The 13,113-nt window shown below is 36.2% G+C and overlaps 1 protein-coding gene across 2 annotated transcripts in view; it reads left to right on the top strand.

Moving 5' to 3' along the window:
• Positions 1-6,124: 6,124 nt before the first annotated feature.
• SCHIP1 (schwannomin interacting protein 1) overlaps positions 6,125-13,113 on the top strand; it is a 535,265-nt gene continuing 528,276 nt past the window's right edge. For both annotated transcript variants that reach the window (XM_076004282.1, XM_020286145.2), the window contains exon 1: positions 6,125-6,772. In XM_076004282.1, coding sequence (XP_075860397.1) covers positions 6,710-6,772 — 63 coding nt within the window. In that variant the 5' untranslated portion in view covers positions 6,125-6,709. The remainder of the gene's footprint in view (positions 6,773-13,113) is intronic.

Below are 13,113 nucleotides of genomic sequence, written 5' to 3'. Positions count from 1 at the left end.
AAATGCTCATTTGATTTTATAAATTGCTTTATTCAATGCTCTTTGATTAAAATCTAAAACCTCAGCTGTTCAATGCCAAATTAAAGAGCAACAGGGGGGAAGATAATATTAAGTTATGTTAACAATTTGCATATTAAAAGCCCTTATACCACAATGTATCATGTGGTAACAGAAAAAGTTGTCTTAGGAATAGGAGTTTTGAATTGCAATTATTATGGGGAAATGGAACTTGTGGGTATCAAAGTGAGAAAAAGAGTATGTTTTGCCTTAAAAATATTAGTTATTTCACAGAGGACAACAGTGGAAAACTCTTTATGTATTTTTTATCAATAAATTTCATGTGATAAAATGGACCATGCTTTTAGTTTCCAGCTTTGTGAGCTCTATAATTTGTCTAATAGGACACTGTAGAAAGAAAGTGTACCATGGTATATTCTAAACTCTCCAGAAATAATTATCATGCCCTTGCAGATAAATCCTGAAAAATCTTTGGAATTGTTTGGGGACATTCTCAGTTTCATTTGTCTTGAATTGGTTCCATCCGCCTGGGCCTTCCTTCGTGGTCAAGTCCACTTTCTCCCATTGGTGCCCATATTATCATGGCCTGGCCTGTAGAGGGCAGTGTGGGTCACGGAATGAGGCTGTGGGTTGGTAAAAAGACATGACTTAAAATGGCAGTTTTGGGCTGGGTTTGGTGGCTCAGGCCTATAATCCCAGCATTTGGGGAGACTGAGGCAAGAGGATTACTTGAAGCCAGGAGTTCAAGATGAGACTGGGGCAAAGCCTTGTCTCTAAAAAAATAAAATTAAATAAAACAAAATAAATAAATAAATAAATAAATAAATAAATAAAAAGAACAGCTCCTTCGCTCTGTCACTATTTGTACGAGCCTGAGATATATCACTCAAGAGGTCATTTTTCATCTGCAGCAGGAAATAACATCTGCCTCAGAGATGGATTGGGATTGCTATGAAGATTAAATGCCACTATGTATGTAAAATACAGCACAGAGCCTGAAACCTTGAAGGCTTTCAATAAGTGTTAGTTGATTTTGAATCTGCTTTTGAAAACTCTCAATGAGCTTTACTCAAAATGCTATGAAAAACTTGTGGAAAGCAGAGATGAGATTTTTTAACTTGAAACTGATTGAGGAGCACAAAGTGCCTCTTTGTGATTCATGAGAATCAACTTGTGTCCCAGAATAAATATGAAAAAAATGTAAAAAAATTATATGTGTGTATATAATATATATATATATATTATATACACTCTGTGATTGGAGCTGTGTGTTGCAAAAGTAATAAATTGAACATTTATTTTAGTGTTTTTCTTTTTAAAGACTAATTTTCAAATTCCAAAGATGAAACATGGTTTAAGTCCTTTTGCCTCTAAATGAGCAGGCCTCTTCTGAAAGAACACACCCACACACATAGTAAAAGCAAGCCCAGGTCATTCTTCTCCCTTCCAGACCTGAAGAAGAAGAAATGGGATGATTTCAGCACACGGGGGAAAGCAGGGTTAAATGCCATTCCAGGAGCTGCACAACCCCAGCACCAGGCCTGACTTCACTCCTGGTCAGGAGGAATTACAGTTCTGAGCAAGTCAAGAGCAGTGGTCTGGGCCAGCTGAAGACCCCATTACCTCAGTTGTCCTGGAGGGAAGGCCGTGAACCCCTCAGATTAATGATGCTGCTTGAGTGTCCTGGCCTTTAGCAAAAGTGGCTGGATAGTAATGGACAACCAGGTGACCCATCACACTTTTCCTAACATACTTCCAAAAGTCCGTACTGCCCCTGCTACTGAACATGGCATATGTACCAACATTCAAACTGCTTCATTACTCTCAAGCTTTGGTGCCATTTTTAGATTTACAAGCTCCAGGCTTTAAATACAACAGGGAAAATATGGTGGCTAAAGGGAAAAAGTCTTATTACAAAGTTGCACCTGTTTATTTGAGGGGAGCTCAGCCCTAAAAGAGGATTTCCTGAGACTCATTCTAATACATATTTGAGAAATGTAAAATTATAGAGGATGTAAGCTTTGTGCTACTGAATAATTTAATAACCTGATTTTCTAGGTCAGAGAAAAGTTACAGTAGTATGCCCAGCTGTTGTAAATTTAAGTCCCATGAGTTCTAATGTTTCAGTACCCAAACTCTGCCTTCCATCCTGCCTCTTAGACCCCCAATAGCACAAATTTCTTTGTCCTACTATTTGTCCCAAATTTTGGTCCAGAGAATATGCAGTAACCATATATAAAAAGAGAAATCTTCCTGGTATTTACATGGAAGCAGATAGAGAATATATGTTTTGTTTTCTAAAGTTTTAGAAATTATGTTAGATAATATACAACCATGTATGACACATGTATGACAGTGTGTATAAATATATTTTTGCATAAAATAGTATCTTCATACCACAAACACTCTCTCCTTTTTATGTCTTTGCATATTGGCTGATAATATAGATTCTTTCCCCCAAATTATCCTTTTAACTTTATGGTTTGAGGATTTAAAAAAAACATTTTTTAAAGAACTGCTAACATTAAACATTGCCCATTCTTTTTTAAAGAACTGCTAACATTAAACATTGCCCATTCTTTTTTAAAGAACTGCTAACATTAAACATTCAGAATGATATGCAAAACTGACAATTCATTGATCACTGATTCATTCATCCATAGTAACATAATAAATCTTCCTTAGCCATCTCAAATCTTAGTGACCTGTGAGTATAGATGGAAAAACCTATACATCAAGTACCTAACCTTTGATAAAAATAGTTGAGAATTGTTTTCTTTGCAATCTACCTCAAGTTCAGTCTTGGCATTTGTCATTACATAGATTCTGTCTTTATTTTACAGCTTAGGTGAGATCAAATGTTGGATCTTTAATTTGGACCCAGAGTGTCACAAAGTCCACTTTCATTATTACATATCAACATTTCACTCATTGGATGAGTGTAAAAGATGCTTTAAGATCTGAGGAGAAATTGGATATGGAGAAACTAGAGTGTGATCTACTAATATATAAGTTTCTTTCTGGAAAGCCCATACTCATAAGGCTCTTTCGGACTTTCCTTTTGTAAATAAGGTATCTGAGGTGGGTGGAAGTGGCAATTATTCACTTCCCTGGAGGGCTCCACATCATTCATTCATTCAATAAATAACTGAGTGCCTACTATGTGCCAGGCCTTTGCCATACACTGAGGATACAATGATCATCCAAATAAACATGACCTCTGCCCTTGTAGAATTTACATTATTCCTCAGTCATGGTTGGCAGTTCTGGTAATACAGGCACTGATAACTTAAATGAGATAATCAATAACTATTAATTGATTAATTGTGTAGAAAATTTGGGTATTATTATTAACAAAAATTTGGCTGCTAAAACATCTTCTAAAGCAAACTTCCCAGAATTAGTTTTGTAAGATATTTGTAGATGTTAATTGGAAGAGAGGTGAAATAAATGAATTTATTTACTGCAGGACTTCTTAGATACTTATTAAGTAAATACACATTTTGAATCTGCAAGACAGGGATACCGTTTTCACATTTTCTAAGTTTCTTTGACCCTGAAACTCAATATGAACCATCATATCTTGTTGGACTATTGATCCATGGAACCCACTTTGGGAAACACTGTCCTAGAGTTACTAGTTGTTAAAGAAAAATTCAAAGAGCTAGAATTTCTAAGTGGCTCAATAATAAAATTAATATGAGTTAAACAATACACTTTGTAAAACTTCCAATGAAAGTTTTACACATGACATCTCCTTTTTATAGGCCTCTCTTGTAGAGCTAGCTGTGTTATGCAAATGGAAATTTTATTAAGTTAGTTCACATATAAACTTGTTGCATTAATTGGCTAGTAGGGTTTATGTGAAAAAACAAATCGAGTCAACAAAATAACCGTATTGAAAGGTGGAGTTTTAGGAAGTCAGTAAATAACTCCTTTTCTCTTCTTGATTTGAGAACTTATTTTGAGGCAAGAGATTTACGCAGAGGGAGATCAAAATCTCAGCTTTATTTCTTGTCAAAGCTGGATTTGAGGGTGTGACTCTGCTGTGGCAATATCGGGCCTCCTACTACTGAACTTTGGAATCAGAGAAACTTTTACCAGTCACGGGAAGCACTGAAAACTGCTGGCCTCACCCACAGGGCAAGCCAGAGCAGAACCTGTGCAGGGCGGTGGGTATCACAGAAAAACAGAGGGAGGGTGACGCGGGGTTGCAAATGCCTCTTTTGCCTAGTCCTCCGATCAGGGTAACTCCTTCCACCTTCACAGAGAGGAATAAAGGGTGAAAATCTGAGCTGGAGTCTTTAGGAAAGAGCTTTCTCATGGAGCCCTGAGGAGGTGGGAAGAAGAGGGCCCCCAACATAGGATACTTTATGTAGCAACAATTTGGCTTTCTATCATTTTAAATATCATAATTTTTTTTACTCACTTTGATTTTTATATGATTGTGTACATTGTAATATATTAATTATTTTAGTATTTTCAAGTAAGGATTACTTTGGAAACTTTTTGAAAAATAAAGATTCCAGAACCACAGCAGATCTACTGTATCAGCATTTCTTAGAAAGAGACTGGGATTTTTTATTTAAAAATAGTCTGCAGATAATCTTCACCATTGTTAAAGTGTAGAAAATACATAGAAATTGCCATTGATAAAAAATAATACAATGAAATAAAGCTAAGAATTCCACAAGGCACTGCACACACCATACAAACAGATCTGCCTCATTGTAGCCCCAGCCTCTGCCTGCTGAAGATTATCACAGCAAAAATCAGGCTCTTGTGGCTTTCACAGATTATCTCTTTCTGAGGCTGAAACGTATAAGAGCCACAGAAATTGCATAAATAGAAATTGCATAGAAATTTCTATTTATGCCATAGAAATTGCAAAAATAAAAAAAAATCGATTTTATTTAGGAAACTTATATGACAAGAATATCCAGGTGGCCAATTTTTGTTCTCAGTTTTCCCTTGAATATTTTAGCATTGCATAGATTATGCCTTGAGGAGCTGCTAAAGCAAAATTTTCTGGATCTAATAGCAAAATGATCACTATTGTGTTAATAGCATTTGCCCAGTGGCACTGGTTGTGTAGAAAATTCTGTTTTATCTTCACCAGATTTGTGGTCCTTTCTCAAAAATATGACAGAGCACTGTGCTCTTCAAGGAAAGTTTCTGTTATTTGATCTATTTTGGGTTGTTATTAAAAGAGGAAACACCTTCATTATGCACTGATTAGATTAGTTTCAAGTTATTCTTTACATTGGCTATGAGGATTATTTAGTTAGCATGAAGGGGAATTAGATGATCTAACTATTAGCTAATAGGAATGCCAATTATGATTGAAAAGTCATAAATTATGGCATGTGACTAAATAGAAAGAGCAAAGAAATATGTTACACAGAATAATAGTATTTATATATACTAGCTATTACTAGTTATAATATAATATAATATAATCTATACTAAGTGTATAGATTTGTCAAAATGTAGCTAATTTTTCAGTGCTGCAAAACATCTAAAAATAGTGAGTAAAAGAGTTTTCTACCAATATTGAAAACATACTCCAATCCTTTCAGAGATACTGTAAGATGTGTTGCGTTTATGAAATATTTTTTATTACACTAAATAAACTTATTAGAAGTTAAAGACCATTGTCTTAATTTTTATTTTTCAATCTTCTTGGGTTGGTTTAAAAAAGAATAGTTTTTTTTAACATGCTAAAATTTCTCAGAGGTGTTTTAGAAGTAGATTCTGTATCTCTAGAGATCCTCTAGTTACCACAACAGCTTCTCGAGGGGAAAGCCCTTCTTCACTGTATTCACCATGAGTTCATTGTAATTATCCATTTTCTAAAGCAGCACCAGAAGCTGATCCCAGCTTAAACAGAGACTCTGCTTCACATGTAAGCAGCAAATTGATTTTCTCTTCATGGCACTGTATTGATAGGGTTAAAAAGCCATGCTATTTAATGCAAGTAAATTTTCAAGAAAATTGCTATCCTAAATACTTCACTAGAAGGACTTTATCTACATACAGCAGCAACTGTGACCTGCTTTAGAGATGACATCATTGGGTGTCATGTGGCTCTTATACGTTTCAGCCTCAGAAAGAGATAATCTGTGAAAGCCACAAGAGCCTGATTTTTGCTGTGATAATCTTCAGCAGGCAGAGGCTGGGGCTACAATGAGGCAGATCTGTTTGTATGGTGTGTGCAGTGCCTTGTGGAATTCTTAGCTTTATTTCATTGTAATATTTTTTTTTTTATCAAAAGTAGATGCAATGATAGGATGAAGTGAACTGACTGCTTTGGACTAATGGGAGCTTATTTTCTGCAGTAAGATCAAGAACTTTTCTGGAATCCTCTGTTCTCTGAGTAGGATTGTCTTCTGTGTGCGTTTTTATCAATTTCAAGAAAACTAACAAAAAATCAGCAAACTTCATCTCCCAAAGAGCTCTTCTTCTTTTTTGTTAATACTTGAAGATTTCTGCTCCAAAATCTACTCTGAGTTGCCTGAGCATGGTAGTTGATAACTGAAGGGAAAAAGCATCTTCTTTGGAGTATGTGTTATAGAAATTCTTCGGATAACTTTACTCACTAACACAAGTGGCTCTTTATGGATTTCTTGCAAAGCCAGTTTAAATAAACAACTCTTTCCTCTCAAATGGGCAAGAATAACTCTTCAGCACCATGGAGAGGTCTGGGCAGCCTGTGACGACGTGGGACTGTGACCAGGGCAAGCAATCTGACAGTGTAAGTTTCCAAATGTCTACCATTTATTTTAGGTGCATATCATATTTTTACTTATGGAGAGAAGAAACTCCAAAGTCTAACTGAGTAAGGTTAGATTTAAACTATAAAAAGTGATGACCTTCATTATTTTTTAAATTCAGGATTAACCATTTATAATGTTGTGTTAGAGAATATTAATATATTAATTTGAAAAAAATCTACTTTCCCTGTGCATTAGTTGGCATGTAAATATTTGGTGCTGTGAATTTTGAGAATCCAAGTTCTAAGAATTTTTTTAAGTTCACCAAAATTAATTGCATTGCAGTGGACAAAACAACTGCTTTGGAAATAGCATTTTATATAGACATATAAATAGTTCCCAATGTACAATGTGCTGCCCTTTGTAAACACCAGACTCTCTTAGAAAGTAGTTTCAGATTTGTACTGATTTGGAGGATCAGTTTTAAACTTTTTGATTGCAGATTGTACTTTAAGTTACTGACAGAGCTAATATCTAAGTATGCTAATGTCAAGACACATGGGGGATATTTTATGACTTAGAAAATTAAATATTTGGTATTAAATATATATAGTGAAAGCTTATGGTAAGTGGAAATGACACATACTTTCATAAAGTGATTAGATATAGGCCACTGAAGTGGCATTTTTAGCATCACTGGAAATATCTAATTAGTTTCGAAATAGTCTAATCTAACCATACAGCAGAAATAAAAAATGTTTTCTTTAAAAATATCTTTTAATTCCTTCCTTAAAACTATCAGAGTTATAGTTCTATGATAGGATATCACACGGCCAATGAAGAAACAATACTTTGAATTACTACCAAGAATAACCTCAACAGATATTTTGATTAACTATTCAAGTTTTTTCTAAGAGAACATAGTGTCATAAAAAAGTAAATTAACAAAATATCTTTTCTTAGGCCAGTTAAATATAGTTTGGAACACTTATCTGGGCTGAACCATTTATTTTAAAGCCTAATAAAACTATATTTTTATATTGTTGTAATATAAAATTTATTTCTCTCAATAGTTTTCCTCATATTTAAAAACTGGTAGTAAATGCAATTTACTTAGCTAAACCTCTAATTCAAATATAACTAATTTTTTCAGATCTGGATAATTTCCAATTGAATTACTGTTTCTTCTTAACTCTTTAGTAAGTTGGCATTTGATATTTTGGATAAATGGTACTTACCTTTTGACAATATACAGAGTGTGTACTTTTAGAGAATGTGATTTAATTTTATATTAAAGAGATCTTGTTATACATTTTTGTCAGCTTTGCTTAATAGATTCACTAATGATTTCCTTAACTGATGTCAATATTTAAAAGAACTCAGTTTTTGAAAAGAGTGAAAGGTAGATTTGTGATTCCAGTTCTTTTAGTTTTACTTCCCCCAATTTTATAATTCTGCTTTGATTTTGCAGATGAGTAGGTAGTGCCTTTCACACACTATTGAGTGCATTTCTGTGATTTTAGACTTTAATTGTCCTCTTATGGTAAACTGTATCCATTTGCTGCAGTGGTGGGTTTTGGACAAATCATTCTGGGTGATTAGATTGTAACACTCTAATCTGGAGGATTTAAGACTCATGTCACAACATGCATCTGCTTAATGCTTTAAAATGGAGGTGGGGACATGCACTTCATTCAGAAATGTATTCTCTATCAATCTTTGTCTCACTATCTTTCAAGGATGTGATTCACTTAAGATATTGTCATAAATGTAACATTTTATATTTGTTGCTTTTTTGCAAACATTGGAGCGATATATTTATAACCACAGCTATCTAGCATACACATTTTACAGTTGAGATATGGTTGTCTATATATTTATTTAACCAGAAATTGTTGCTATATGACAAACCACAAACACACGTTGGCTTCTGTTTTGATGGTATTTCAATCATTATTGAAATAGTCATCTGAACAGTAGAGAAATGTCCAGAGCTATTTAGACTGTGAGCTATTCACACTTATTTTTCCTTCCTTCCTTCCTTTTCTTTCTTCTTCTTCTTTTTTTTTTATAACATTCTGGTGGTAGCAGATGTGTGTGAACAATCTTAAATTTAGTTGACTGACATTTTGCTTTTTTTGCCAATGTAAAAATATGCTCACAGATCTCTTTTTTGTGATCCACTCCCCCTTGAAAGGGCTTTATAACCTTTGGCTACAGAGAATTTAGTGGCGTATTTACTTAATGAAAACCACCCTAGTTAGGATGCTTTGCAGGGTAAGAGGAAGCTGATTGATGGGTGTGGTTCTTACTGCTTATTTCAACCCTTTTTGTTACTAAGAGAGATAAGTTGATCTTGGAAGTAGTTCTAACATTCAAGATGCTCACAGACTCATCTCTGTTGCATCAGTCTCCAAAACGGCTTCCTACAGAAGATGGATCTTATTGACTCCTATAGCTACAGTGCCGACAGGACAAGTTCCAGTAGGGAAAAGCCTGAGAGTAGAATGTGTTGCAGAAAAAGTCCCAAAAGGTAGCTTCTTAGAGGGAAATGGGGCCCCTTGGGATTATTTCAGTGAGCAGGAGGCTGATTGATTCCAAGTGGGTTCCAGGCCTGTTTCAGTATGTTTCCAGCATTATGGGTAGGACTCAGTGGACATCAGGGGCCCAAGGGTGGCACTCCAGCTTCCCAGAGAATCACCACACATTGATGCTTCTGCATAGAACTTGCCATCAAGTCATTTTTGTCCTAAGTTACTACTTTATTGTTACTTGTTCCTTCTCTGTCCTAGTTATACTCACAACTTACATTCCTACTTTATATCACATCATGAGCCTAACTAATTATGATCTGCCTGATTTGAGGTTTATATTAAATATTACTAGAAATGGTGGAATAATGTGTTTCAGAGAATTTCAAAGAGCTTAGAGACTTTCCACAGAAGATATCCACATCTGAAAGTCCAGAAATATCCTCCAACTATTAATAATTCTGGGTGCCATGCTTTTCTCACTTTGAGTAGTCACTCAAATTCCAGTCCCTCTAAGTGAATCTGGCTTTCTCCCCTAAGTAAACTCAACCTGGAACATGTAAGGAACAAGCACACACCCAGGTAGCCAGTCATTGGGATGAATTCAGGCCATTTCCATCTTACCTAATTTGTCCTGTTCTCCTAACTCTCACCTTACTCGGATTTTTGACATCATCTCATGTACACATCTGGTGTTGACACAGTACATCACACAGTGACTGACTTCATTAATAAGATCCATCTTGATGCAATACCCATCTTGAATCCAACACTCTGTGGTGACCTCAGTAGATGCTCCTCCAGAATGTTGTTTTGGTTCTTGATCTCTGACCCCTGTGTGCCACAATGGCAGGAAAAAAACATCTGGGGTTTAATTTTGGGTGCATAGGAACTGGTGAAACTATACTAAACAAGACATATAGAAAGCATGTCTGTTGACTATCCATGATAAATATTTATTTTTAAAAGTGGTCAGAGACAGACTCAACTTAATGATTTGAGAGTAGCTAGATAAGAACATAAGGCTTTCATGTCTTAGAGCAAGTCATACAAGTTTACCATGTTTAATTTTTGTTGGGATTGCTGGGAATATAAATATAGGCATTGTATGTGAACTTTAGCATGACTTTGAAGATTTTTCTCTGATGTCTTTGTGGAGAAGATCAAGACCTGTGAAAGGAACAATAATACAAATTGATACTTTTTTTTGCCTGGTTAGATAGCCTTACCAAAGTAATGTTAACTAATGAATCAGAATTATCTTAAAGTCTCTAGTGGTGTGTAACAGCTTTTTGTTATAAACATTATTTTCATTAATTATCTTAAATATAATCTTTTTTTCCTATTTCTTATTTCATAGTTGAGGGAACTTCATTCAGGATAGAGGAAGAAACTTTTTTAAGGTCGGATAACTGGTCAGATTTAAAGTTGGAGCTAGAAACCAGTTTACTGACTCCTGGGCAAAGGAATTTCTACCGGATATGTGACCACTGAGAAAACCCAACACTGTGTAATAAGTGGAAGCTTTATGGAGAAAATTTAAAATAAGTGCAGCTTTTTAACTTTTGGAACTACCCTTCAATGGTATAGGCATAAAGCAGTGAGCTTCTCATCACCATAAATATGCATACATAGACTGGATGGCCCACATCAGAGATGCTATAGAGGGGGACTCCCTATAAGTGTGTGTGTGTGTGTGTGTGTGTGTGTGTGTGTGTGTGTGTGTGTAGTGGTTAGACTACATGATCTCTAAGGTCTCTTCCAACTTATACACAGAGAGGAGACATCAGTGCAATGTTGTCTCATTAAAAAGAGAAAATAAAAATAATTTCTTCATTCAACAAGTATTTATTGGATACATACTCATGTGATTCTAAGAACTGATGTGATTATCCACTCCTCCCTGAACCCACCCATTCAAGGAGTAAGAAAGGGGGATATTGGGAAATGACAGACCAGGTGGGTTTTATTTTAAACCTTGGGAATTGGGGGAAAAAAGCCAGTAGTAAGAATAAGATGCATCACCTGGGTCCATTTGAGAAGGGAAAACTATGTTAAAGGAGAAAGCAGGACTAGAGTTATAATTTATTTCTTAATTATCTCTAACATGGAGATACTACAATGCATAAAAAAGAAATGAAAAATTTAGAATTTATTAATCCCTAGGCAACTCTATGATTCCATTCAGAGTTGTCAAATTTCTAATGAGCTCTTCTGCTTTTTTGCCTGTATCTTTCCAACCTGTGTAGCCATAGCTGCGTAATACCCTTAGAGATTCTGTCCCAATTGTTATAAGCTGCAGACCATCATCAATTCAAGGGCTCAACTTCAGATAAGCCTCGCTGCTGGCCCTGCTCTGAATCTGAACTTTGCTTGATTAACTGGGTTTCTATTATACATGGTTTATTTAGGTTATTCTGCAATGAATAAATCCCCAAAAGTAAAATATTTCAAATACAACAGAATTTTATTTCCTGATTAGGTATCAGTCCTGTACAGGTGAGCAATGCAGTGGAGTGACCCTTCTTCATAGAAGGGTGACCCTTCATTCAGAGAACTCGAGATGGTGAGGACTCTGCCATCTTGGCTACACATGGCTTTCAAGGTCGCTCTAGCCTTATCTCCCTTCCAGCAAATCAGAAAGGGAAAAGGGATAGAGCAGCACACTTGAGAGATTCTAATGGGCCAGTTCTGAAAGAGGCACACATCACTCAACTCACGTTCTTTTGACTGAACCAGTCACATGCCATACCTAACTGCAAGGGGGGCTGGGAAATATCATTGCCCAGGATACACAGAAATCGGGGGGGGGGGAAGTGAATTTTAGAGCACTTATAGAACTTTCTGCCATTCTTGGACTTCTGTTCTACTACGGGAGGAATTCTTCCTCCAAACCTATAGTGCCCGCTGCTACAAACCTGGCATAAGCTGTTGGATCTTCTGCATATTAACTTCTCTACAGCCTTGACCACTGCCTATGTCAGTCTTCCAGGTTGAAAATGATAGAATTAATTTGACCTAAAAAATAATTTGTTAGAACTGTACCAGATACCTCACTGAATTGAAAGGAAGGCTAGAGAATCAGGCTAAAAAACACGAGGAGGAACTAAGGGAAGTTGGTTGGCCAGGATCCCAAGCAAAGGCACACCCGAGGGACTAGAGTGCTGCTGGCCCCACGGGACACTGGGTGCAATGGCTACACAGTCCCCAAATTCCCCTCTCTTCTTTGAGACACCTCCTTCAGATTCAAAGCCCTGAAACTGGGCCATCTCACTGACTGATTTAGACAACGTGTTCAAGCCAGATTGCTAGAATTCAGGGAAGGGAATTGCTTCTATAGTGGGGGATAGAGTTCTGTTCCTTGTTGTAATGTTAATAACAGTGGATTCTGTAATTATGAGAAAGAGTTTAAATGCACTGAAAAAGAGAGACAAATCCAATGTGTCTGATGTTGTAAGATGCCCCTAATGTCACATTAGATCTACTGATGACCCATGGTAGTTATCATTCATTCCAACTGGCCACATGCCAGTGCTTTTGCCTGTGCTTTATTACTATGCCTAGACTATGCCTTGTTGCCTCTCCCGAAATGTGTTCTGAGCACTGTCACCAGTTTATTACCCTAGACTGCCTAGCATCTTGCATGTGTCTTGCTCTGGCCCTTTTTGATACTACCTGAGCTTTTCAGGTCCTTTCCTACAACACTTAGCCTTGTTTCGAGAATTTAATTCAGACCTGGGACCAATGTGATAAGCCTGCTGGGCCATCACCCAGACATTTGACCCAACTCCTGTGGGGTTTTCTCATCTATAAAATGAATACGTCAGCTCGATTCCCATTAGTCTCAAAGG

The sequence above is a fragment of the Microcebus murinus genome, chromosome 1 (assembly GCF_040939455.1).
Source record: "Microcebus murinus isolate Inina chromosome 1, M.murinus_Inina_mat1.0, whole genome shotgun sequence".
NCBI classification, from domain to species: Eukaryota; Metazoa; Chordata; class Mammalia; order Primates; family Cheirogaleidae; genus Microcebus; species Microcebus murinus.
Note: the sequence above shows the minus strand (reverse complement) of the source record. Positions and strands in the feature narration are given on the sequence as shown.